The 24,489-nt window shown below is 39.4% G+C and overlaps 1 protein-coding gene across 2 annotated transcripts in view; it reads left to right on the top strand.

Moving 5' to 3' along the window:
• The window catches only part of fam160a2 (family with sequence similarity 160 member A2), a 58,382-nt gene extending 34,134 nt beyond the window's left edge, over positions 1-24,248 (top strand). For both annotated transcript variants that reach the window (XM_017706553.2, XM_037539280.1), the window contains exons 4-14: positions 1,108-1,243; positions 1,959-2,221; positions 2,651-2,881; positions 7,084-7,329; positions 9,173-9,340; positions 10,376-10,455; positions 10,558-10,727; positions 13,744-15,105; positions 15,698-15,876; positions 17,794-17,956; positions 19,153-24,248. In XM_017706553.2, coding sequence (XP_017562042.1) covers positions 1,108-1,243; positions 1,959-2,221; positions 2,651-2,881; positions 7,084-7,329; positions 9,173-9,340; positions 10,376-10,455; positions 10,558-10,727; positions 13,744-15,105; positions 15,698-15,876; positions 17,794-17,956; positions 19,153-19,466 — 3,312 coding nt within the window. In that variant the 3' untranslated portion in view covers positions 19,467-24,248. The remainder of the gene's footprint in view (positions 1-1,107; positions 1,244-1,958; positions 2,222-2,650; positions 2,882-7,083; positions 7,330-9,172; positions 9,341-10,375; positions 10,456-10,557; positions 10,728-13,743; positions 15,106-15,697; positions 15,877-17,793; positions 17,957-19,152) is intronic.
• Positions 24,249-24,489: the final 241 nt, after the last annotated feature.

Here is a 24,489-nt window from a genome sequence, read left to right as displayed (position 1 = left end):
TGAGGTCAGGACACTTTATGGACCTTACTTTGTGCACTGGTGTGCAGTCATGTTGGAACAGGAAGGGTTCTGTTCCCACAAAGCATGAAATTGTCTAAAATATCTTGGTCTGCTGAAGCGTTAAGAGTTCCTTTCACTAGAACTAAGGGGCTGAGCCCAACTCTTGAAAAACAACCCCACACCATAATCCCCCCTCCACCAAACTTTACACTTGGGACAATGCAGTCAGACAAGTACCGTTCTCCTGGCAACCGCCATACCCAGACTCGTCCATTGGATTGCCAGAAGCAGTATGTAGAACTGTAGAAGCAGTCTGCATACCTAGGTGCTAGGCCTTTCTTGGATGCTCCTTGTATACACAAACATGACTACATTACATGTTTAATATGTTTTCTGAACATTTTGCAGTGTTTCCAGCCTTAAATTGCTACTGTTCCAACTTTTAATGTTGGAGTTAAAACAGTGTCTTGTGTTTCTGCTGCTTTTGTTTAAATATAGGTCAGAGTGGATTTACAGATCACTGCCTTCTCTTTTTACTTGCATTTCCCATGATGTTGCAGGTGTTTTTTTTTTTTTTTTTTTTTTTTTTTTGAGAATTGAGGTTTGTAAACTTGATGTTGATCAGTTTAAATGGATTTTATATAAGGAACAATTACAATTAAAGCAAAGATTTTGAGATTTTCTACATAGAAGTATTTTGGTATTTATGGTTTACACTGTTAAATAGTTTTGTCTGTCCGGTTTTTTTGAGTATTGTTGAATTGCACTCATTTCTGCTGCTGAAGTCTATATTTAGATGGGCTCGAACCCTCTCCATATTGTTTATATAACAATAACCTCACTTGAACTAAGACAATAATATAATGAGGAAATGACTAGAGTGAGTTGGTAAGGGCAATTGCCCTTGGTTGGTAAAAACATTACTGAAACAGAACATACCACTTGACCCTTCATCCATGTGTGCACAGACCCCAAGCTTTTCTGTGTGTGTGCGTAAATGAGTTTCCTACTGGTATACTGGCATCAACATGTGCAATGTTCATATGCACTTATATGCATATTGTTTTTCTCTCTTTTAATCTCTCTTTCGCACTCACTCACAAATAGGTGTCATGGGTGTTGGAGCAGAGAGACTCTGGGTCCGGAGGAGCAGATGATCTGACTGCAGTGAGGAATCACACTGATCAGATGCTGTGTCTCCTGGCAGAGGAGAGACCAGCAGGGGGCGACAGTGATCCACCAGGTTCTCTCATGCCACTAGCACTCTCTTTCAGCAAGTTGCCTAATGCAGGCTTCTCCTTACAGTGACATACTGAGCCCACTGGATCCTCTTAATCCATATTAGTGGCGCTTTCACCAGTAATCCCTTTCGGCATGTTTAAATGGTAACATTATGATAAACTAGTAACTTTTGATTTTGCTGTGGTTTGGTAGTTTTTACCATAGGTTTAACAAATCACCTTTTCTGCCTATAAATCACTTCTTGTTAACATAATAAACAGCTATAGCTTAACCATGTGAAGGCTGCTGCCATTGTAGCATTTACTTGGTTTTTAAGAACTGATGTGGTCATAATGTAAATCTTTTAAGCCCCTGTTCATGTTTTATTAGCCTTGCATATGTGTAAGGTTGCTGCATGGCTGTATCAGTTCAACCAGCATGAAAACTGGTAGGAAAATAAAGATGGGCTTTGCACTGCCACCAGACAACATATCAGGGCTGATTCAGATGGTGGACTAACATTATATATTAAAAGAAAATTGATCGTGAAATGAATATAATTTCTTTGTGGATCCTAAAGCAACAGACTGAATGTTTTCTGACATTAGTCATCCATTATTGACAGAAACTGTCAGCATAAGCCTAATTGAAAGCAGATTTTTTTTTTTTTTTCTTTTCGCTGTAAAACTTTGTAGGAAGTCTGCTAATTTCTAAAATGTTGAATATTTTTCCTTTAGCAATGGGCCCCATTCTGATGTTAGTGGCATCTGAAAACATCCTGGAGCGGCTGGTGCAGTGGCATGTGCGGCGAGGTCTGGACCCCGAGAGTCAGATGGCGCTGCTGAAGCTGTTTGAGATGCTGATCGGCCAATCCCCTCAGCCTTTGCTCCAGCACAGCGCCGTGCTTCAGCCGCTGCTCAGCCTGCTGGGAGCCTGTGTGGACCCCCAGCTCGGCTGCCCCCCAAGCCTGGAGGCAAGCCTTGTACTGCTGCTTAACCAGGTGTGTGTGTGTGTGTGTGCGTGTATGTGTGTCTGTGTCTGCAGTTTAAGGTTAGTAAAATGCCAAAAGAACAAAACATTCTAGGCGTTTGTTCAGTAAAGTGCAGTTGTTGGGGTTTTTTTCCCTAAGCTTAATCAAATTGTGTGGGGTTGTTTTAGATGGCTTATATAAATCAAAAACACATTTAAATTGAAAAAAAGTATTTAAAAAAAAAAAGGCTTGATGTTCTTGTAATGCACTTTTCAGCCCAGACTGCTCTGCTGAATGAAGCACTATACAGGGCAGCCAATCAGAACAGTTACTTTTACATGTATTATAAAAAGCAGATTTTTAAAAAATCGATGTTATAAAATGGTGTTTTAAACAAAACAGTTGTGTGTGTTTTAGGTACAAGTTCACATATATCTTTGTGTATGTATGTGTCTTTAGGTGTGTGTGTCCATGGCAAGGCAACCTGCAGTGCTGGAGCTCTTGTTCAGGTGTGGGGCAGTGCAGCAGGGTCCCACTAACCTGCTGATCTTCTCTCTGCTGGTGCCGTTTATCCATCGAGACGGAGCTCTGGGTCAGCAGGCCCGTGATGCCCTGCTGCTCGTCATGGCTACCTCTGCCAGCAATCATGCCGTGGCCCGCTACATCGCTGAGAACTCTTACTTCTGCCCGGTAAGAATGTGTCCGAGTGGAGAGTACGGCTGGTCTTCAGTAGGATTTTGTTAATACTACTATTCTTGTCAATACTGCTTATTGATTCCATTTTTTTGCCAAAAACCCACAAGTAGGCAGCTATCTTGATAGTCATTTAAGCTGTTATTATTGCATACAGTCTAACTTTGTGTTCTGAATATGGTTTAAATAGCAGTACTGTGCTGGTGGTTATGCATGTACAATAGGATTGGATTGAGCTTGAGAACCCCTGCCATAGAGAGTAGTGTGATGTTTATGAAGAGCTTTACTGACGTTTTCTTCTTTTTAGTGCTTTATAGATATTTGGATACATTCTTAGCTATGTCAGTAGGATAACATTATTTTTCACTGATTTCCTCTGATGGCATTTCTGTATTGTTTAGGGCTAAACTAAAAGCATTGTACATTCATTAATAGAAATGTATATTTAAAGGTTGTAACACATTCAGGTATCGTTTATTTGTTGCAGTTTTTTATATATATGTATCAGTCTCCTATCTTTGTTGTTAACTAAAGCAAGATTCTTGTTTAGGATGATGTTTAGTATGCTTCAGGTAGTTTTACTTCATATAAACGCAATTTGTGACTGTAACAGTGCATGTGTTCTACATTTATTCCTCCTCAAAGCTGGGTTGGCTGAGAATTTTCACCTCTTTGACAGTGAAAAAATGACAGTGAAACCACCTTTAGCAAAGAGTGTGATTGGTTGTACTCCAGCGTTAAAAGAACTAAAGTAAATTAGGCGGGGTGGTTAGAGGGGCATATTGGCTAGACTTCTCTCCAATCTAGTAACAAAATGTTGTCTTCATGCGTGTACTCCTATTTACAAGAGCACATCTGGCTTGTGAGACTATTTAGAACCAAAGCAGTTCTCTAGGAGGAGAGTTGATGGCCTCTGAATTGATGGGCTGAAACACTGAAAGTGTTTCACATGTACTGCCTACTTCTCGCTCCATACAATCCATACAAGCTGCAGAAACAACCCGTGTTGAATGTAATCTTTCTGTGATGTAATGAAAACCATAACCTTAAATGCACATTCAGTCTATTCATTCTGCAGCATGCTAAAGTCATAAGGAGTGTTTCAGCTCAAACTGCTTTGAGGCATAAATGAGGGCAGCCAATCAGGTCAGATGTCATTTACAAATAATCTTATAGTCTTAATGGCACAATAACACAAGTAGCCTGTTCTAGGGAATAAGTAGAGTTTGGAAAATAGTCATGTTTAAAAAAATATATTGTAACTACACAAAACCATAACGACCTTAAGAGTAAATAAATAAATAAATAAATCCAAGAAAAACTTAGGATATTGGCCTTTTAACATGTTAGAGTCATTACTTATATATGGATTATAGTGTGTACTTGTTTTGAAATGTATGGTGCACGTCTGTTTCTCAGTGAATATCGTCTGTTCGTATTGTGCTGTGCTGTGATGTAATGCTGTGCTGTCTGTGCAGCAGGGGGCTCCAAAGCTGCAGCCGTTTCTCTTTGAGTTGTGTAAATACTGTTGTTTGCTGTTTTTATGTGGTGATGCACAAAAAGTATGTGGTTTTGTACACTGGAGGTTAAAATTATGGAATATCCAAGAGGAGTCAGTTTTGTTTTAATCCTCAAGAATAATTTTAATTATAATGAATAATTTTAATAATTTTTATCTAGTAGAATAGAATTAGCTTTCATCTGACCTGCTTAACAGCAACACATGTTGCCGTTTCCATCCCTCTACTTTGTGTCTCTCTGTTTAAGCTGAAGATATTTGTGCATTTACTTGTTCAGATATTTGTATTAATTTTTTTATTTACTAATTTCTAGCTACTTAGGGCTAGGTTAGTTTAAGGATGGCCATTATGGCAAAAAATGCTGAAATACTTAAAGCCATCTTCATGATGCAAAATTAAAATTTAGAGAAATTGTATTTTTTACGAATCACACACTAGGTGTTCTAGCCAAACTGACGATGCTAGCGTGCTTTGGAAAGCATGTCATAGAGTGATACATCGCAATAACAGTGTATTACTTATGCCCCCTCAGTAACTACTGGAAAATTTTGTCATTTTACATTTTGGCCAATAAAAAATGCAGACCCTCTGATCCGAGTAGTCACATGACCCCTCCCCTTTTAACAAACCACCAGACCACCAAATATCCACTATACAAGTAGATGGGTCAGAGAGATCAAATGATAAAGTCTTCAATCTGGCTGACTGTGTTGCGAAAAAACAAGGATCCCCTCACATCATTTCCTGGTTTGACTGGTGTAATGGAAAATAATGGATGCAAAAAAAGCGTGTTTCAGCCCTGAAAAATGCTTGTTAAATGCAAATATAACATATATGCACCATTCTACAGAATCCCACAGTAAAAAATAAATAAATAAATTCAGTAAAATGTCCCCAGTTGAGCTATTAATAAACTAAATACATCAAAATCATCACTTATAGGATTTCTTTTGGGAGGTGATTGTTTCAAAGCCTAACCCCTAAATTATAACTTGTGAAAATAATACTTAAATATTGTCATTTGTGAGTAATGAGTTTTGTTCATAGGCAGAGTCTTATTATAGCCACACCCCTGCATGTTAGAGCAGGAAGTGAGATTGCATCAGATCATATTGTTTTGAAGGAAATTTGTCCCAATATCTGAAAATTAATTATTAAATTGTTTACAAGACTACAGTATTTAGATGTGTTTTTTTCACTTCTATCGTCACTCTACGTCCCCATATTTGCTAAGTCGGCAGCAGTGCTGAGTTAGATGCACCGCAACACTGTAACTAGAACTTATTTCCAAATGGCAAAGCTCAGTGGTTCTGCTGCTACCCTCAGCATACCAGTATCATGTTACTCTGTGATGTGATTGTCGATGATATCACGTGACATACTTTGCTGCGTTTGCGGCACTACTAGCATCTCTGTGCTATTTTTAGGTTAGATTGGTGAAAGCATTGGATCAGATTCATTTTTATTTCTGCCACTGGTACAACCCCAATTCTAATGAAGTTGGGACATTGTATAAAACATGAATAAAAACCGAATACAATGATTTGCAAATCCTTTTCAACCTATATTCAATTAAATACACTACAAAGACAAGATATTTAATGTTCAAACAGATAAACTTTATTGTTTTTTGCCAATATTCACTCATTTTGAATTTGATGCTTGCAACACGTTCCAAAGAAGTTGTTGATATATGGCTTTCACTTTGCGTGGCAGAGTTTTAACTTGGACTTGTAGATGGAGCGACGAACTGTGTTCACTGACAAAGGTTTTCTGAAGTGTTCCTGAGCCCATGTGGTAATATCCATTACAGAATGATGTCGGTTTTTAATGCAGTGCCGCCTGAGGGATTGAAGGTCACGGGCTTTCAATGTTGGTTTTCTGCCTTGCCGCTTACTTGCAGAGATTTCTCCTGATTCTCTGAATCATTTGATGATATTATGGACTGTAGATGATGAAATCCCCAAATTCCTTGCTATTGCACGTTGAGAAACGTTGTTCTTAAACTGTTGGGCTATTTGCTCACACAGTTGTTCACAAAGTGGTGAACCTCACCCCATCCTTGCTTGTGAACGACTGAGCCTTTCAGGGATGCTGCCTTTATACCCAATCATGACACTCACCATTTCCAATGAATCTGTTCACCTGTGGAATGTTCCAAACAGGTGTTTTTTGAGCATTCCTCAACTTTCCCAGTCTTTTGTTGCCCCTGTCCCAACTTCTTTGGAACGTGTTGCAGGCATCAAACTGAAAATGAGTGAATATTTGCAAAAAACAATAAAGTTTATCTGTTTGAACATTAAATATCTTGTTTTTGTAGTGTATTCAATTGAATATAGGTTGAAAAGGATTTGCAAGTCATCGTATTCTGTTTTTATTTATGTTTTACACAATGTCCCAACTTCATTGGAATAGGGGTTGTATTTAATCCAGCATATTCTGCATACCAGATATAGGATCAGTGAAGTCTCTACATGTAAAGTAAATATGCAATTCTAGCTACAACTGTTTTTAAACCCTTCTACTCCTCGATATGATCCACAGTTTCCAAGGGGCTTTTTTCTTTGCTCCACAGGATTTTAGACATGGTTGTAATGCAGATGGAGGTTTATATTCCAAAAAGGACTGTATTTCAGACCTTGATGTGTGAAGCAAGCATTTTAATATCTTTACCCTCAGGTACTGGCGACAGGGCTGAGTGCACTCTACTCATCTCTGCCACGGAAAATCGAGGTGCGGGGTGATGATTGGCACGCTCTGCGCAGGGAAGATTGGATGGGGGTGCCGTCCCTGGTGCTCTTCATGAACAGTCTGGAGTTTTGTAATGCTGTGGTGCAGGTGGCCCACCCGCTGGTCCGCTGCCAGCTTCTCGACTACCTCCACAATGGCTTCCTGGTGCCTGTAATGGGGCCCGCCTTGCACAAGGTGAGACCGTCGGAAGATGCCTCAAGCCCCAATTCTGCATCTGGCTGAGTCTGTGCTGGTTGGTTCTAATCTACAGATTTTTGAGTCAGTCGTAGTTGACAGTTGGAGAGAGATTAGTGTGCGTGGGGTGCAGACCAACTTTTTTGGCCTCTCAATCACATTTCAGACCAGTCGGAGTCTATCAGATGTTTGATTTTATTCGACTGGACTCTGTGTGTAATTTAGTAGTGTATATTGATCAGCGACTCCTGCAACAGCCAGTGAAAACTCAGAGTGCGAAAGAAGAAAATACATCAAGTAAATAAAGAGAAATGGCGAAAGGTCACTCACTTGTTGAGTAAAGCTTTTTAATGAGTTTAAGGCATGAGCACAATTTAAAACTCACAACACACTTCTTCACAACATTTCTTTATTTAGGTCTCCTAGTGACAAGAGAATGTGTGAGTTAGTTTGAGTTTAGTGAGTTCCATTCAGTTCATCAACAGCTCAAAAGTTGAGTAGTGTGATCCCAAATATTTCAGTCATCCAAAAAAAATCAGCAAAAACCAGTCAGATAGTGTGAGATACCCAGTCTTTTTATAAAAGACTTGTGGTGTACACAAAGCATTTTAGGCATTTAAAGGCTGTCGCACACTGAGACAGAAATAAAATTGCCACACATATAAAATATTTGGACACAAAGCAAAAAAAAAAAAAAAAAGACTTAAGAGTTAATCAATTCATGGAGGTTTCAGATGTCTGTAACCTAGTTTGACGTGTATACATTGTGTCTGAAAGTATATGTGTGCTTGTGTGCAAGGTATGAATTCTCAAAAATCTATAATATAGTAGTACACAATTTCAGATTTCAGGAGGGAATGTAATGTAAACAAAGCAGTTTTAATATTTTTTAAGGTCAGTTTTTGTCTTGAAATGGCTGATAATTTTTCAGGATGATTCTGGAGCCTTGTTTGTGTCGCAAAATAGAAGTGGACCATTGGTGAATATGCTTCTGCTAGTTTTCTAATTTAATGCAAGGTTTTTCATTACAAATTAAATAATCAGCTAAACAATTAAATGAAAAGTAGATTGTTTTTAAGTTTAAGCATGAAATTTACAATTCCTTAGTGTTTTTCCCGCTTTTGCTTTAATGGCAGTGTGCACACCAGCTGGCACAGCTCTGATCAGTAGCAGTGACAAAAGCCTCTGATGAGCAGACCATAAGTGCCTGAGAGTCCTCTGAATTTGGGCTTCAGTGGAAGAAATAAGACTGACCCTTTTGTACAAAGTGCTTAAATTTGAATTATGGCCTAGAAATAGTGCAGAATCTGTGCAGAATGTCTTTGTTCTTTTGCTTGTCATAACTTTTCTTTGTTCTAAATTTTTCATAATTCAAAAACTTTCCATTGTTTATTTGCAGGATTTAAATGCAAACAATCCTAGACTCACTGTAGCTTACAGAAAGCAGCAAAAGATAGATTGATAGATTCAAAAAATTGAGAACATCATGTGCTCATGACTGAGCTTGCTGCACAGGGCTGATATAAAAGGCTGCAATAATAACACAGAAGATATTTGTGGGCAACAACAGTGCAGAAGTAGTGGTTACCTCTTGTGATCTTAAATGCACTTTGTTAAGCTGTGCTCTCCTGGAAAAACAAACAAAAAAATGCACTTATCCGGCTTTCCCGGGACCCACTCATCCACACACTTTTAAAAACCACTGCTGTAGAGTGTGTAATATTAACTCTCTTTGAATTCTGTGCTCTTTCAATCACTCCCTTCCCTGCATGCCTTCTACCCTCTACTTAAACCCTGTTTTGCTCTCTGTCTGGCTTCACTGCACTTTCCTCCTTCTTTCCAGTCGTCTGTGGATGAGATGATTGCGAGCACAGCCTATCTGGACTTGTTTCTGCGCAGTGTCACAGAGACGTCCCTCTTGAAGACCTTCCTCCGTTTCATCCTGCTGCATCGGCACGACAACGACACAATCCTTGACACACTGCTCACACGCATCAGCAGCAACTCACGGGTCAGTCTAAAAAACACCACTGTGCAGTTTACTTTTCTTATAGAGAGGGATTCTGTAGTGATTAGATGCCTTAGTATCTTTTGCTTGTATAGCCATTTATTTAGTTGTAGAAACTACAGTGCTGTCATGTAGGGCTGTCACAATCACTTGATTAAACTTAATTACTCAGTTTATGTTGAATCAGTGGTGTTTAGTTGAGAGTTTAGCTGGTGATAATGCATGTTTTAGATAATTATACTGGTCTCTTACAGTAAGAAACCGACAGAGGCTCACGCATTCATATGGAATGTTTACGATTTCTTTTACTATTTACTATTATTTCTTTAGTGTGTCCACCCTTTGCCTTTATTACAGCTTCCATTCTCTTCAGGAAGCTTGCTTTCAGTTTTTCAAAGAAACCTGCAGGGAAATTTTTCCACACCTCCAACGTTCAGTCTTAAAATTTGGTTACATTTTGTGTTTCTCACAATTCAAGTAATCCAAACACATTCAGTGATGCTGAGGTCTGGACTCTTTGATTTGCAGATGATTTTTTTGTCTTTGTTTCTTTTTCTCTGTAACATCCTGACAGCTACACGTCTTTTTAGATTCATAGTGTTTAGTTGTCTTCTGACATTGGAAGGTTGGTCAGAAACAGATCCAAAGCAATATTGAATCTCAGTTTTCTCTCAAAGATGAAATCTTTAAGCGCTGTTTATCTGATGGTGACAGTTTTGGTGGTCTACTAGCTCTTGCACATTTTTTAACTCAAGTTTTGTAAACTTGAGTTTTTTTGCACAGTGTATAGGCAGTGCAGTTCCTTTTAAAGGCTCCCCTGCTGTCTTTTTCCAATAAAGTATCTATTTATGGTTTATTATTGTTCATTTTGGTTGGTCTTTAAAAAAAAAAAAAATCACTGGTTATTTAATAGTCATAATAGCAAAGTGATTGCTCAAGTACTGATTAAATCGTTAGTGACAGCTCTACTGTTATGTAGTTTTGAGACAGGGTGAGTGAGTATGTGTAGTAACTTTCTTCGCTTGTATCGCTCTGTAGCTGTGCATGGTCTCTCTCAGTCTCTTCAAGACTTTGCTCTCCCTCAACTGTGAAGACCTCATGCTCCAGCTCGTTCTCAGGTGTGTGTTTGCGTGAGATAAACGTAATTATCCACGTTCCTCTTGGACTCTGAATGTGCTTCGTTATGCAGTCTGTGCTTTAAGTTGCTTTTTAATGTGCAGGTATCTGCTGCCCTGTACACACGTGATGCTGAGTCAGCGGCGTGCAGTCAGAGAGACTGACCTCTACGGCAAATCAGCCGATAAGTTTCTGTCTCTTATCCCAGAGTGCTGCCGAATCACCACAGCGTCCTCTAGTGAGAGGGAGGAGGAACCTGCCTTCTGGGGCAAGGGTGAGTGCCATCAGTCATGAGCTTATTTGTTTGTTTGTTTGTTTGTTTCCTGCCAATGTACATTCAGGCAAGGTGATGCAGCGGTTTACCTGCACAAATCCCAGGATGCGCTACTGGGATATTTGGGTTATTCTACAAACATGATTAATACTGGGGCCCAACTTGAAATATTTAAATTGACTTCTTTTTAGCAACAATTTCCAATTTATGTGAAGAGGTTTTCAATACTGGAACAGTAAGATTTGAAGATATATCTGTAAATGAGACATTTTTTTGTGTATACTGTTGGCAAACTATTTAAAAGTTAACAAGAATATAAAACAAAATTAAAATACAGGTTTTGCATAATGTAGTGTTTTACAATTTTTTCTCATTACTACAAAACATTGGCAGGTTTTACTTGCCACCAAACTTATTGCTGTTCCGTTTACCATCGTCACATTTTGAAAGGAAAGCATTTAAGGGGTATGTAAAAAAAATAAAAAGTAAAGGTAAAAAGTAATCCAAAAATATTGTCAATAGAAGTTCATATGCCTGTATGCCCACATATGCTTTATGCTTTTGCCGTACCACTTTTATACTTCAATATTTCGTTTAGATTCATGAGTGAATTTTGTTCATGAGTCCAGAGATAAGCAGGAAAGTTTCTACCCTGCATCCATGTATAGCTGCTAGGGTGAAAAAAAACGTCACAACAGAAAATCTTTTTTAGAAATGAATGAGATTTCGTCCTTTAGATATTGCAATCTGTGGTGAGAGTAGAGAGCAGGTAGAAGAGAATCTGGAGAGGTGGAGGTTTGCACTGGAGAGGAGAGGAATGAAGGTCAGTAGAGACAAGACGGAATACATGTGTGTGAATGAGAGGGAGGCAGGTCGAAAGGTGAAGATGCAAGGAGTAGAGGTCGTAAAAGTGGATGACTTCAAATATCTTGGGTCAACCATCCAGAGCAATGGACAGTGTAGAAAAGAGGTGAAGAAGAGGGTGCAGGCAGGATGGAGTGGGTGGAGACGGGTGTCAGGGCTGATGTGTGACAGAAGGATAGCAGCAAGAGTGAAAGGGAAGGTTTACAAGACAGTAGTGCATCCTGCTATGATGTATGGTTTGGAGACTGTGGCTCTGTCTAAAAGACAGGAGGCTGAGCTGGAGGTGGCGGACATGAAGATGCTGAGATTTTCGTTGGGAGTGACAAGGCTGGACAAGATTAGAAATGAGCAGATCAGATGGACAGTGAAGGTGGAGCAGTTTGGAGATAAAGCCAGGGAGGCCAAGTTGAGATGGTTTGGACATGTGTTGAGGAGGGACAGTGGATATATTGGGCAAAGAATGTTGGAGATGGAGCTGTCAGGGTAGAAGGAGAAGAGGTAGACCTCAGAGAAGGTTTATGGATGTAGTGAAGGTGGACATGGAGATGGTTAGTGTGAAAGTAGAGGAGGCAATGGATAGGGCAAGATGGAGGCAGATGATCCGCTGTGGCGACCCCTAAAGGGAACAGCCAAAAAAAGAAGAAGAAGAAGAATGAGATTTTGTCCTTTAATGCTGACAGCATGAAATCTTCTTTTCTGGGACTTTGAGGGTAAAATACCATTTAAGACAATGGTGTCGATCTCCGTTTAGGTAAGAGGACACAAAAATCAGTTCAGTAGGCAGATAACACATCAGTAAGCCACAATGTGTTTTATCGTTTATTTGTAATATACATTCTGAAAAAATTGACTGAATAAATATCACCTACAAAACATTGACGTTAAAATATTTCTTAAAAGTCAAATTGAAATTAAAATATTTATTTGGCTGTTAGCAGTCTGTGCAGCTAATCATAAAAAAATTTGCTTATCATTGAGCTTTCATTGTCTCGGGTTTAATCCAAAGCCTTTTCAGCTTCAGGAATAAAATAAAAATAGCACAGCCCTGAGGACTGAGTACATTTGCTGGAATTTTTCATTCAAATTAATGAAGTAGTAGTTCTTAGAGATGGTTGCTAAGCAGTGACTGGTTAAGCAGTGTGTCAGTCGTTTTGTAAACGGTCACTTGTGGTCTACAAGATTATTTTAATCTAGAACATAGATTCTAACTTCATTTGATGAGAACCATGATTTAGCCTGACTTGGTGAGGGCTGTATGTTTGTCTCTCTTGGTTTAGGGGCTGCATGTGTGAATGATGAGATGCCTGTAAAAGTACTTTTACCATCAAAGTATCCTGGTAATGTCCAAGGTTTTGAATGTGAAAGAGTCTTTGTGATTAGCATCATTGGTGACTCTTTGACCTCCTTTACACCTGGCCAGTTTATGTGACTAGTATCTGGATTTTGTCCTGATAAGATTTTAGCCACATGTATTTATGTTTGGTAGATAAATGTCTCAACTGAAATCCAGCCATCTGGGACAGAATATGGAAATCTGTTCATTACGTAGAAGCTGATCTCTGAGAGCTGTTTAGATATGTGTTTGAATATTACACAGTTCCTGTAAGTCATCTGCAGAAAGTTGCTATTGCAGATTATTGCAGACTGCATTTACTTTTGTCTGGTCTTCAACCATGTGCGTTCTCCATCTTTCTCACAGACACAGATCAGGTGCCCAGTGATGTACTGCATGTTGTTGTACTGGGAGGAGTTTTAGTTGTTAAATGTGCTTTGGAGAGATGTGTTTACACTGCTGTAACATGGCTTAAATGTGTCTCAGATCACCTTCTGATGTGGTTTGAGCATTCATATTTGTATGTTTTAAATGCGTTTTGGGTGTGTTTACACTTGCATTTTTATATGGCTTAGCTTTGTTGAGATACTCGGGACACATGAAGTGACCAGGAGTAAATGGGGTCTTTCTTGCAGCCTGATTTAAAGCATATAAAGTTCACAGTGCCAGCATGACATTGCAGTCATTTTAAGAATGTCTGCAGCCACTAGTTTTATATTATTGTGAATTTGGAGTCTGCAGCATTTGAACGGTAGTATATTATTTCAAGGCATGACATGCTTCATGGCCTCTGATATGATCTTTTTGTTTTTACTTTAGTTTTGGGTAGCCCCACTTCAGAGTCTCCAGTCCACCCCAAACCCAGCACTCCATCTCGCCTGGCTCTTTTCATCCGCCAGCAAAGCTCTGGCGGTTCAAGCAACCCATCCTCCACCTCCAGTCTAGACAACACTCCCTCCTCGCCCCATGGAAGTGTTCCCTCTCCCAACAGCCCAATGCACCAGCCGCTTGATGCTTCAGAAGCTGAGTCTGGCTACCTGGAGTACCTGCGAGATGCTCGCCATGGCATTGAGCTGTGCTCCTGGGCCTGTCGGAACTGGTCAGCTCCCTACGATGGAGAGAACCCGTCCCCAAACACAGCACCGCCTCCACCCCCCCCTCCCACGTCCAATCCATCTCTCAGTATGGTGCCTGAGCACTTTTCCATGCAGCGTGGTGGACATACAGATGCCGCCCAGCAGAGGGCAGCGGTGGTGGCAGCAGCGCGAGCGGAGTGGAGCAGCTCAGACCGAAACAGTGGAGAGTGGGATGTCACTATCACCAAAAACTGCATCAGCCTCACCCCCCGCAGCAAGAAACGCAGCCTCCTGCCCAGCGCCATCCCTCTGCAGCCTTCATCATCATCAGCCACAGCTTCACTTTCAGGGCCGGCAGAACCTGTAGGTCCGCACCCACACGTGGTTCCTCATCGAGCACTTTATAACGGCACTGGACAGGTAGATGAGTGTGTGGACAGTTCGGATAGTGGAATGGAGGTGAAGAAGGTAAAGAGAGATGCAGATGTTACAGATGGAGAATCAGGCTTGAATGGAAGAGTTGGTCCGGCCTCTATTGAATCCAGTCTTGCCTTACAGGGAGGCTACAGTGATTTCAACACTGGTACCACAGTGAAAAAACCAGCTTCATCTCAGGTGCAATCCAGTGCGCTTCCACAACTCCAACCAAATCCACCTACCCTACAGCCCTCATCCCAGGAATGTAACTCCAGTGAAGGCCAAAGATCTGCTCCAGCACCAAGCTTGGTCGAAACTTCCCTCACAACCTGCACCACCCACAGCCTGGAGTCCGTTGAGAGCCTTATTGAGGAGCTGCTGGAGCAGGCACCATCTGAACCACTAGCTGGAGACTCCAATGGTCAGGGAATCAGTATTGAAGCTTTCCACCAGGAGTTGAGGGAACTAGAGGAGCGAGTGAAAGCAAGGAAAGTTCACACACGAAGCTTTGAAGAGTACAGCCAGGAGCCCCAGTCTGCGTCTCCTGGTCTAAACCGGACAGATGAGGAGTGTCCTCCGCTGTATTCCGAGCAGGGAGCTGTTGGTGACTCGAAGCCTGATGGTTCCGGTACAGGAATGTTTAGCCCAGCAAGACCCCTTGGGCAACCTCTTGTACAACCATACATAGGTAATGATCAGTCAAAAAAATTAAATAAAATAAATAAAAATGTAGCTGGCCAGAGATTCAGTGGAACTATGTTTACATTTATCCCATTCCTTTATCTAACAGGGATAGTACACAATCTAATCACAGTTGTGTTATGATGTTAATGCGTCATATTTAGGCAAATAGCAAAATCTTCATCTACTGTCCCTATGCAGGTAGATGAACAATACTTCCACACTTTTCCACACTAGATGAAACAGACATTTTAAACTTCTTAAAGACAGTCCATGTCTTACTTAAAACTTGTGACAGACATATTAGCCTACATTTTCCCTTGTAGCAGGCTGCCACTCTTCTTCACAATCAGTGATGTATCTGTATCTTTGTCTTCCAGAAGACCAAAAGTGATCTTATTTTTTTCCTCATGAAATTGCAGTACAGGCTGGATATATAGACTAGCAGATAATACGAACATGGTACAGTACAGGTTGAATATATAGAATATCAGATGATGGGGAAAAGCAGGCAGTAGAAGCATAGAAACTGTAAAGAAGAGAAGTAAAAGCCTGAAAAAATCAAACTGATAATTCTGCTGCATTCGCTCTGTCTGCAGGTCCTTTCATGACGGTGCTGTTTTCAAAGCTGGAGAACATGATGCAGAATTCTTTGTATGTGAACATTCTGCTGACGGGCATTGTCTTTCAGCTGGCCTGCTACCCTCAGCCTCTCCTCCGCTCCTTTCTGCTCAACACAAACATGGTGTTCCAGCCCAGCGTCAAGTCCCTGATACAGGTAAGATTTCACACCACATTAGAGCCGCTGTAAGGAAAAGAGTTGATCCAGTCAAGAGTTGACGCATTAAGCTTAAACTCGCATGTCCAGACATTTGAGCATTGTGCAGTGTACATACGTCTAAACTTGCATAAAAGTTGACACTCGTCTGTATAGTTCTGTTGCTGTTTTTAGGGTGGTGAGGAAGACGTTATTCTGTTGAGAGTTGAGGCAGCTGACATGCAACCAAAAAGACTTGAAAATGAGAAAAAATGTAAAATAGAAAATTCAAGATATTAAATTAAGAAAGTAAGTTCTTTAAGCACTGATTATTTATATCAGTTCTTCGTGGTGTGGATTCCAAAAGATCTTGAAAACATTTCTTTGAGATTCTTTTTCATGATCATATCATGCAGTTCCTTCAGAATTTTCAAGTGTACCTTCATGTTATGAATCTCTTTTTCTATCACATCTCAAGTGTTCCATTTGATTTAGATCTGGTGACTGGGAAATAACTGAAGAACACTTATTGTCATGTTCATGAAACCAGTTTAAGGTGAATTTTGCTTTGTTTTTTGTCTGATGATCCACACAAACTGTGAAATAGCTCCACATATCCTACTTTTTTTCCATTGTTAATCTGATGAAAACAAACTGCGTCCTGTTTTAATTATTATTATTGTGCTCTTAGATTTCTTTTTGTCTTTCAGGTTTTTTTTTTAGTTTTTTTTTTTTTCGTTCAAAATGAAGTTTCATGAATTACCAGGTTCAGCCTCTTTCTGCAACACAAATGAGACCCATGACAGAAAGATGGCTTTAGAATAACCAGCAGGTTGCTCGTGCTGTATCTAGAAATATTGGTAATAACAGTTTGGGGAATATGGTGAAATTCAAAGAGCCTGTATAAACAAAAAATAATATACATCTTACAGTGTTTTTCTAACAGGATATTAAAAAACAGGTTTTGTTTAGTTTATACTGTGTATTTTGTCAGGGACCATGCAGAAGATTTTTGTACATTAATAATAAAATCTCAAATGAAAAAGCATGCTGTACACCAGAGTTAGTTAATGAGTTCGTTTCCATCTATGAAATGTTTTTGTGAGAGTTAAGTTCAAATTGTACAGCACAATAAAAGTGTTTAGTGTTTCTGATTAAAGACAGCCCCCAATAATACTGATTGTGTTTGAGTCAGAGGTGCCATTTCTCGAATTAACAGCGATAGTGACATTTATTATTGTGATTTTTGAAGAGAGGTCTTTAATGGTAGTTTCTCTGCAGTTGTACGATGGACCTCTGTGCTTTTTGGTTTTGGTGTTGATAGTGGACTGTCATTGTTACTGTATTTGTTGCCATCTTGTGGATTCTGCATTAGATTTGTGGATACCTCATAACTTCTTCACTTCCCTCACTCATGTTTAGCTTGGGTTAGTTGATAGATGAGAAATATATACTGCTCTAAGAAAGTTATTAAAATATTGTGGAAACACATCAATATTATAACCTTCATTTGTAAGCGAATAAAATACTTCTCGTCTTCCCACATACACATCCAAAACATCTGCGTCTGATTTCTTTTTCTTTTTAAGTGTTTCTGATGTGACAGCTTGCTTGTTTTTGGTAGGTAAAATCCCATGTTTTGACAAACATTTTGTGTTCCTTGTTTCTTTTGTCTGAATTCCTCTGCCGTTCTGTCTTTCTGTTCTTTCATCACTGCATTTTGACAGAAGGCCTTTTGAACATTTTGTGTTCATTAGAAAGCAAGAGGCTTTGTCTTATTCTGCTTGAATCTCCCCAGGGACTTTTTTTTATCTTTTTTTTTTATTTAAAACCTCAGATCTGAATGACATTTCAGCCTTTATTGTGCAGTGAACTGAACGCTGTGTTTTGACTGATTTAGTTTGATTTGTCACCTTCCCCTCTCTTACTCATTCTCAGGTGCTTGGATCTGTAAAGAATCGTATTGAATCATTTGCTGCAGTGCACGAGGATTTTCCAGCCATGCTGAGGAAGGCTCGGCGCTTCCTTCTGGCGCGAGGCAAACTGGACTGGACAGACTCGCCCACAGCAGTGCCTCCTCTGCGCCGATCGGACTCGCTGGGTTAGTGACCGAGAAGATGAAAGGGTTTTGTCGTGTGTGTGTGTGTGTGTGTGTGTGTGTGTGTGTGTCTCTTTATCTGTATCTGTGTAAAGGTCAATTGAGGGGAATGTGTGCTTCATAATCATTTTTACATCATTTATTGATTTATTTCTTGCAAACCATAGGAAGACACTAGTAATCCCACACTATATTAATACTATGTTTATTGTACCTAGTAAAGATGAGGTTGTTTTATGCACACAGGCAGTACATGCTATTTTAGAAGACTGCAGGTGCAATGACTTAAAAGAAGGCATCTGGACATTGACTAATATTTTAGACCAATATTTGGTGTATTTATTGCAATCCCAGAAGAGTGTAATGTTTAGGCACACAAGGCCCCTATATTAAAATATACAATCTTTTTTGTCTCTGCAATAATTGAGGTAGTTGCATATTTTTGAATGTTTATGCACCATTATCTGTAGATAGGTACATGAAAAATATTGAATGGTAGCATCCCATATCATTACATATAAACACATCTCTCCGATAATGCTAGTTTCCCTGTGGGATAGATTAAACACATTCTAGATTAAATATGGCTTTTCGAAGCCCCTAAAAAACATTTCTATTTTTCTTTTATTTTATTTATTTTGTCTGTGACAGACAAATTTGCATGTTTTAGCTTGTAGCATTTTTACAGTGACTTTTTCAGTAGAGAGGCCTGATACAGAGCTGCTGCTGCTGTTTTTTACACTGCCGCTCATGTTCACAGTCATTGATGTATCTAGGATTTCCAGAAGGCCTTGGGTGATGTGTTTTTCTTCCTGACATTGGTGCCACCTATTGAAAATCAAAACATGTTTGGTTGATTCCTCTGTAGCCTTCTCTTTTATGCTGATGATGACCTGAAACATTTTCTTCAGTCTTCTCTTGAAGTCCTAGCCAATGGGAGAGCTCGCTTAGCTATATCTACCTAGATACCACAGAGAAAAACAATTACTGACTGACCAATGTTCCTCTTTGAATTAATTTATTTTTCCATCAGTAAAACAAGAGTAGTACTGTAATTTGTACTGTTTAATTTACATTACATTTAATGTACATGCATTTAAATTTATATTAAAATTACTGAAATAAAAACATTTGAGTTTCTGATAAGTGATCATACCTGGGCAAAGTATTGTGTCTTAGCATATCTGTCTTTTTCACAGTGAAGAGCCGAAAACCATCTCTGGGCGATTTGATCTTGAGGCATACTAACAGTCCGACACGGGCACGGCACGCGGCTCAGGCTGCACTGGCTCACGTGAGGGACGGCGGTCAGTCTCTGCATAGTGCCCTCTTCAGGGGCGTTGTGGCCGGGATGGGGTCATCTGGGCTGGAAAAGCAGGCAGAGGCACTACGGGTGAAAAACACGGTTTACTGTGCGATAATATTCTCAGAGTTCCTCAAAGAACTGGCCGCTCTGGCGCAGGAACACGCTGTGGCCATGCCATTCCCACCGAGCCAGGACACTGAGGAGTGAGGGCCGCTGTCCAGGGGTGCCTGTTGTGTTCATCCCACCCACTGTTCCAGGCACACAGCTGTAGAAAATAAACACAATATAACTTTCACACCTGTTTTTTTTTTTTCTTAGGAATCTTTGACTCATTTGTGGACAAAGTGATGACTTTAAGAAGAAAAGGAAAGCATGAGGAGAGACAGGTGTAATCCCATGTTTTTAATCAGTTTTTTTATCTGTATAGGATATGTAAGCGGATCATTGGTAAAGCTTTAGGAAATTGTGCATATAAATCTTGTAAATAGTCAATATAAAATATATGTGTATAATGTTTTTACACAATACTCTCAGAGCAACCTGCATCCTTTAATGTGGAGGTTTGGCGGAAAGCAGGCACTCCATAAAGGAAAGGTTCTGCTTTATTTAACTACATATCGATTTTCATGTTATGCTGCTGCGCACCCAGACCTTTTTTTATTATTATTGACGCTGTATTTAGTCTTTTTTGCAGTGAATCTGACAAGTGAGAAGAAATTTGATATTTGCCTGCAGATTTATACAGATGATTTTCAGAATCTTATATTATTTTTAATATAAGTTTGATTGGGCCTTAATAACTGTAAAAGGAGCCTCCTCTGAACACCCCATATAAAAAAAAAAAAATTAAATAAAAAAACAATTTTAACAAGTGCAGTCCTAGTCACTGAAATGAAGCATCATGGGTAACTGATAACATGCCAATAATGTGAATAGTCGATATTTAGTTTATGAGGCAGCACCTGTCCTTTGAGTGTGTCTTAAACCATTTTAGAGTCTTGCCCAAGTAGAAACACTTTTAAAATCAGAACTGGTATGCGCAAGATGAAATGCAATCTGCTTTTCTTTTTTAGAAACATTCTCATTTTGTATAGAAACATCTGTCCTATTGACCACAGTTACAAAGTGAAAACCAATTAGCTTTTGTCAATCACAGAGTGGTTCTCATCAATATCTTGGGTGCATTTGTTGTGTACCCTGCCACATTTTGAGTTTACATAAACATTGAGGTTGAGTCTTTCGAATCCAGTGCACAGACAGCCTGAAGAAATAGTTAAAGACAGAAATGTTGGCCTTCTGTTCTGAACTGGTTTTGGTGGTTCATGTGGCATGTTTTAAGTGCAGGATCTCCCCTATGTGGACCCCAATTATGTCCTTTGTTTTTGAAAACCTTCAGAGAACAGAGACAAAATCTCACCACCTGATCTCAAAGGCAAAGTTGAAGGGTTAAAAAAGAGGTGGCACCGAAGCTTGTGCTCCCATTCGGAGAGGCTATCTAAGGGGTTTTGCACTCTCGTATTTTTAAGTTCCTTTTGTTGGATTTTAAGTTATTTTTTTTGTTCTTCTTCTTCAGATGCAAAGCACCTCAAAGCTCATGTAGTTCACTCCCTCTTGTGGGGACTTGTCATTTTGTGATCACTACATCTGTTGTACACATGCCTAGTCTCCTACAGTGATGGTGCAGAGTGAGATTTTCCAGTTTAAAGGTTTAAGGTGGGAGGAACATTTGTAAAACTTTGGGGTATGTCATTTGGGGACATTGATTTTAGTTTATACAATTTAAAAAATGTTGGGACAGTGGATAAAATGCAAAGGAAAAATAGAAAACAGTGATTTACGAATCTGCTTTGACCCGTGTTAAAATATTTGATTAATGTCAAATTTTATACACTTATAGTGAGTAGGTACATTTTGAAATATTTAGAAAACATCTTAAACAGGTGACGCAATTATGCTTGTGTAAAACAAGTATCTGGTAAAGAGTCCATTGTAACCAACGATGAGTTGAGGCCCACCACTTTGTCACTCTGCCTCTTTGCCACTTTGATTTTAGGTATTTTATCCGCTGCATTGCGTATCATCATCGAAGATTCAGGGCATTTAGAGAAATCTCTGTGCATGAAGGACAATGCTGAAAACTATGAATGACCTTTGACCCCTCAGAGAGCATTGCATTAAAAAATGTGCTTGTTTCTATGATGGATATCACCACATGGGCTCAGGTGTACATTGAAAAAACATCGTCAGAATTACCGTCCGTAGCTGCATCCACAAATGCAAGTTAAGACTGTACTATGCACAATGGAAATCATACACTAAGTTGCCAAAGGTATTCACTTGCCCATCCAAATCAGTGCGTTCAGGTGTTCCAATCACTTCCATGGCCACAGGTGTGAAAAACCAAGCACCTAGGCCTGCAGACTGCTTCTACAAACATTTGTGAAAGAATGGGAGTGATGTCCACCTTCCACGTTGTTTATGGAAATAATGGTACATTGTGTTCACTGGTATAAAGAAGAAAGAACCGTCCAGATTGCAACCAGTGTGGAGTTCAAAAGCCAGCGTCTGTCATGGTATGGGAGTTATTAGTGGATAACTTGTACATCTTTGAAGGCACCATTAACACTGAACTACGCATGCTTGTTTTAGATGCTGTCTTTTTCCGGAGTACCCATGCTTCTTTTAACAAGACAAAGCCAAACCACGTTCTGCACCTGTTACGACAGCATGGTTGTGTAATCAGAGAGTGCAGGTGCTTGCAGTCCAGAACTGTCTCCTATTTAAAATGTCTGTCTTATTAAGCTCAACATATAACAACAAAAATTCTTGTGCAATTGCACAGCTGAAGACTTGTAAAACAGAACAATGGCAAGAAATCCAGTCTTCCAAACTGGATTAGTTGGTGTCTTCAGTCCCCAGAGATTCATTAAGTGTTGTTAAATTAAAAGGAAAGGTGATGTAACAGAGTTGTAAACATGCTCCAGGCCCAGCTTTTTTGGAAAGTGTTGCAGGCATCAGTTTTACACATATCTACAAAAAAAAACAGTGAAGCTCATAATGTAAAGTATCGAATATTGTTTTTATACTGTTTTCAATTTAATACAGGTCAAACGTTTACTCACTGCTTTCTGCTTTTATTAGCATTTCACATGGTTTCTCAACTTTTTGAAATTGGGAAATTCTCAAGTGTCACGTGTCACTGGTAGCAAAACCATTTATTGCTGAAATGATGACTTTATAGAAGACAAAAAAAGGTTATAGAATATGAGGGGGTGCTTTGCATCTATGACACTTTTTTTTTTATAATTCATTTTATTCTATTTTATGATTTTATTTTATTTTTTTTTTGGGAGCGTGTGAAACATCAACAAAAACATGTTAAGCAAGTGACTCTCTCAAAAGGACTGTCGATGTCAACCTGTGCTGTTGGAAAGGCAGTGATACTTCACTGGTGTTTTGTGGTGCTCCACCTCAGGCTCAGAATAAGTGCTCCGTTTAGCTTTCCATGTGGCTCGTGGCAGGTTTCAAAAAACTATGCTCCTCTTGGGGAATGTGCCAAGTTTAAATAAGCAGAAGCCATCTCAGTGTTGCAGGAGGCGGTACGTGATGTTGCATGAGATTAGTATGCTTGAAAAATGGGTTGAAAAACAGCTGCGACTGCACAGTGGTTAGTTAAATTTCTTTTGTTTATTGCCAAGACACTTCTGACACTTTAGCATCCATTGTGGAAGTACTGCATGTTCAAGTGTTTGTGTGAGTTAGAATTTTCTTTTAAATGTGTGTACTGCATTTTGATTTTTGAATTTTCTAGTTTGTGAATCCATTCACAAGCCATAGGGACAATACCTCATGTTTGTTTGTTTTTTTTTATTTAATTTTTAAACAATTATTCTAGTGCAAATTACTTCCTACAGCCAAATCCTCTCATGACATAATGGTTCTCCTGAATGAAAAAGGTTGTCATTTAAATTGAAGGGGAATTGGAATTAAAATTGTTTGATCCTATTTCATTTACACATCTACTCTTTAAATCAGTGTAACATAATGAAAGGAGATAGCAATGTTGGTTTAATTGCTATAGTTTATATAGAACGACTGTAGTGTTTCATCAATCCATCCATTCTCCCCAGCCACCCATCCGCCCTACTTCTGTCCATTATGTGCAGGCTATTCAGAATGTTAGTGTGTCAGGTTTGTGGTTTTTTGGGGGCTGGGGGGCTGGACTGTTCTTTTTTTGAGAGCATGTTTGACAGAGAGTATGTTCATGTATACTGTGTGCCATGTCAGATTTGGAGGTTTTTTTTTTTTGATGTTCTTTTTACAGGAAATCTGTAATGCATTTACTTTAACTGCAAAATGTCTCATTTTGTTGTGTAGAGTATTTCATTTGTATTGAATGTGTGTAACATAAATCCATGTTAAAATGTTTTGTTAACACAAAGCTCGATTTGAACCACCCTAATGTTTTTGTTCAGTTTCTTTAGCCAGGTTACTGGAAAGTGTTGATTAGTGTTATGCACTCAGTAGGTAATTACTTCAATGGCACAGGGTAGAATCTAAAGGTGTTTTGTGCTTTTACAGTGATATTTTTTTTTGCTTTAATTAATCATCCTGTTTGAAAAACGCTTTGGGGGACACACGATCATTGAATAGCAGAAATTTCAACTGTCTGTCTTTGAGTGCTGTCATTTTGTAGTTTTCCATTTGCATCTAGTAGAGCCTTGGGTCGACACTTTTTTCTCTTAACTACAAGGAAAAATAGTGTTTCAGAAACCATCAAGCTCTGTGATTAATGAGGTTCAAAGCAAATATGTTTTGTCCTATGTACATTTTCCCTCAACTGTAACTGTGCTAAGGTGAACCTGTACTCAAAATGGACCTCCCACCACCCCCAACTAGCATGAAGCAAAAAATTCTCAGCTAGCTCAGAGAGCATCTGTAATGCATGCTTTTCAAATGTCACGATATAAAGGTTCACATTGAGTTTAAGGCTGCTGTATATAACATTTTTTGGTAAAAGTGAAAGTGGCATTATTGAGAGAGAGAGAGAGAGAGAGAGAGAGAGAGAGAGAGAGAGAGAGAGAGAGAGAGAGAGAGAGAGAGAGAGAGAGAGAGAGAGAGAGAGAGAGAGAGAGAGAGAGAGAGAGAGAGAGAGAGAGAGAGAGAGAGAGAGAGAGAGAGAGAGAGAGAGAGAGAGAGAGAGAGAGAGAGAGAGAGAGAGAGAGAGAGA

This window comes from Pygocentrus nattereri, chromosome 6, assembly GCF_015220715.1.
Source record: "Pygocentrus nattereri isolate fPygNat1 chromosome 6, fPygNat1.pri, whole genome shotgun sequence".
NCBI classification, from domain to species: Eukaryota; Metazoa; Chordata; class Actinopteri; order Characiformes; family Serrasalmidae; genus Pygocentrus; species Pygocentrus nattereri.
This window is presented reverse-complemented; position numbering and strand designations above follow the sequence as displayed.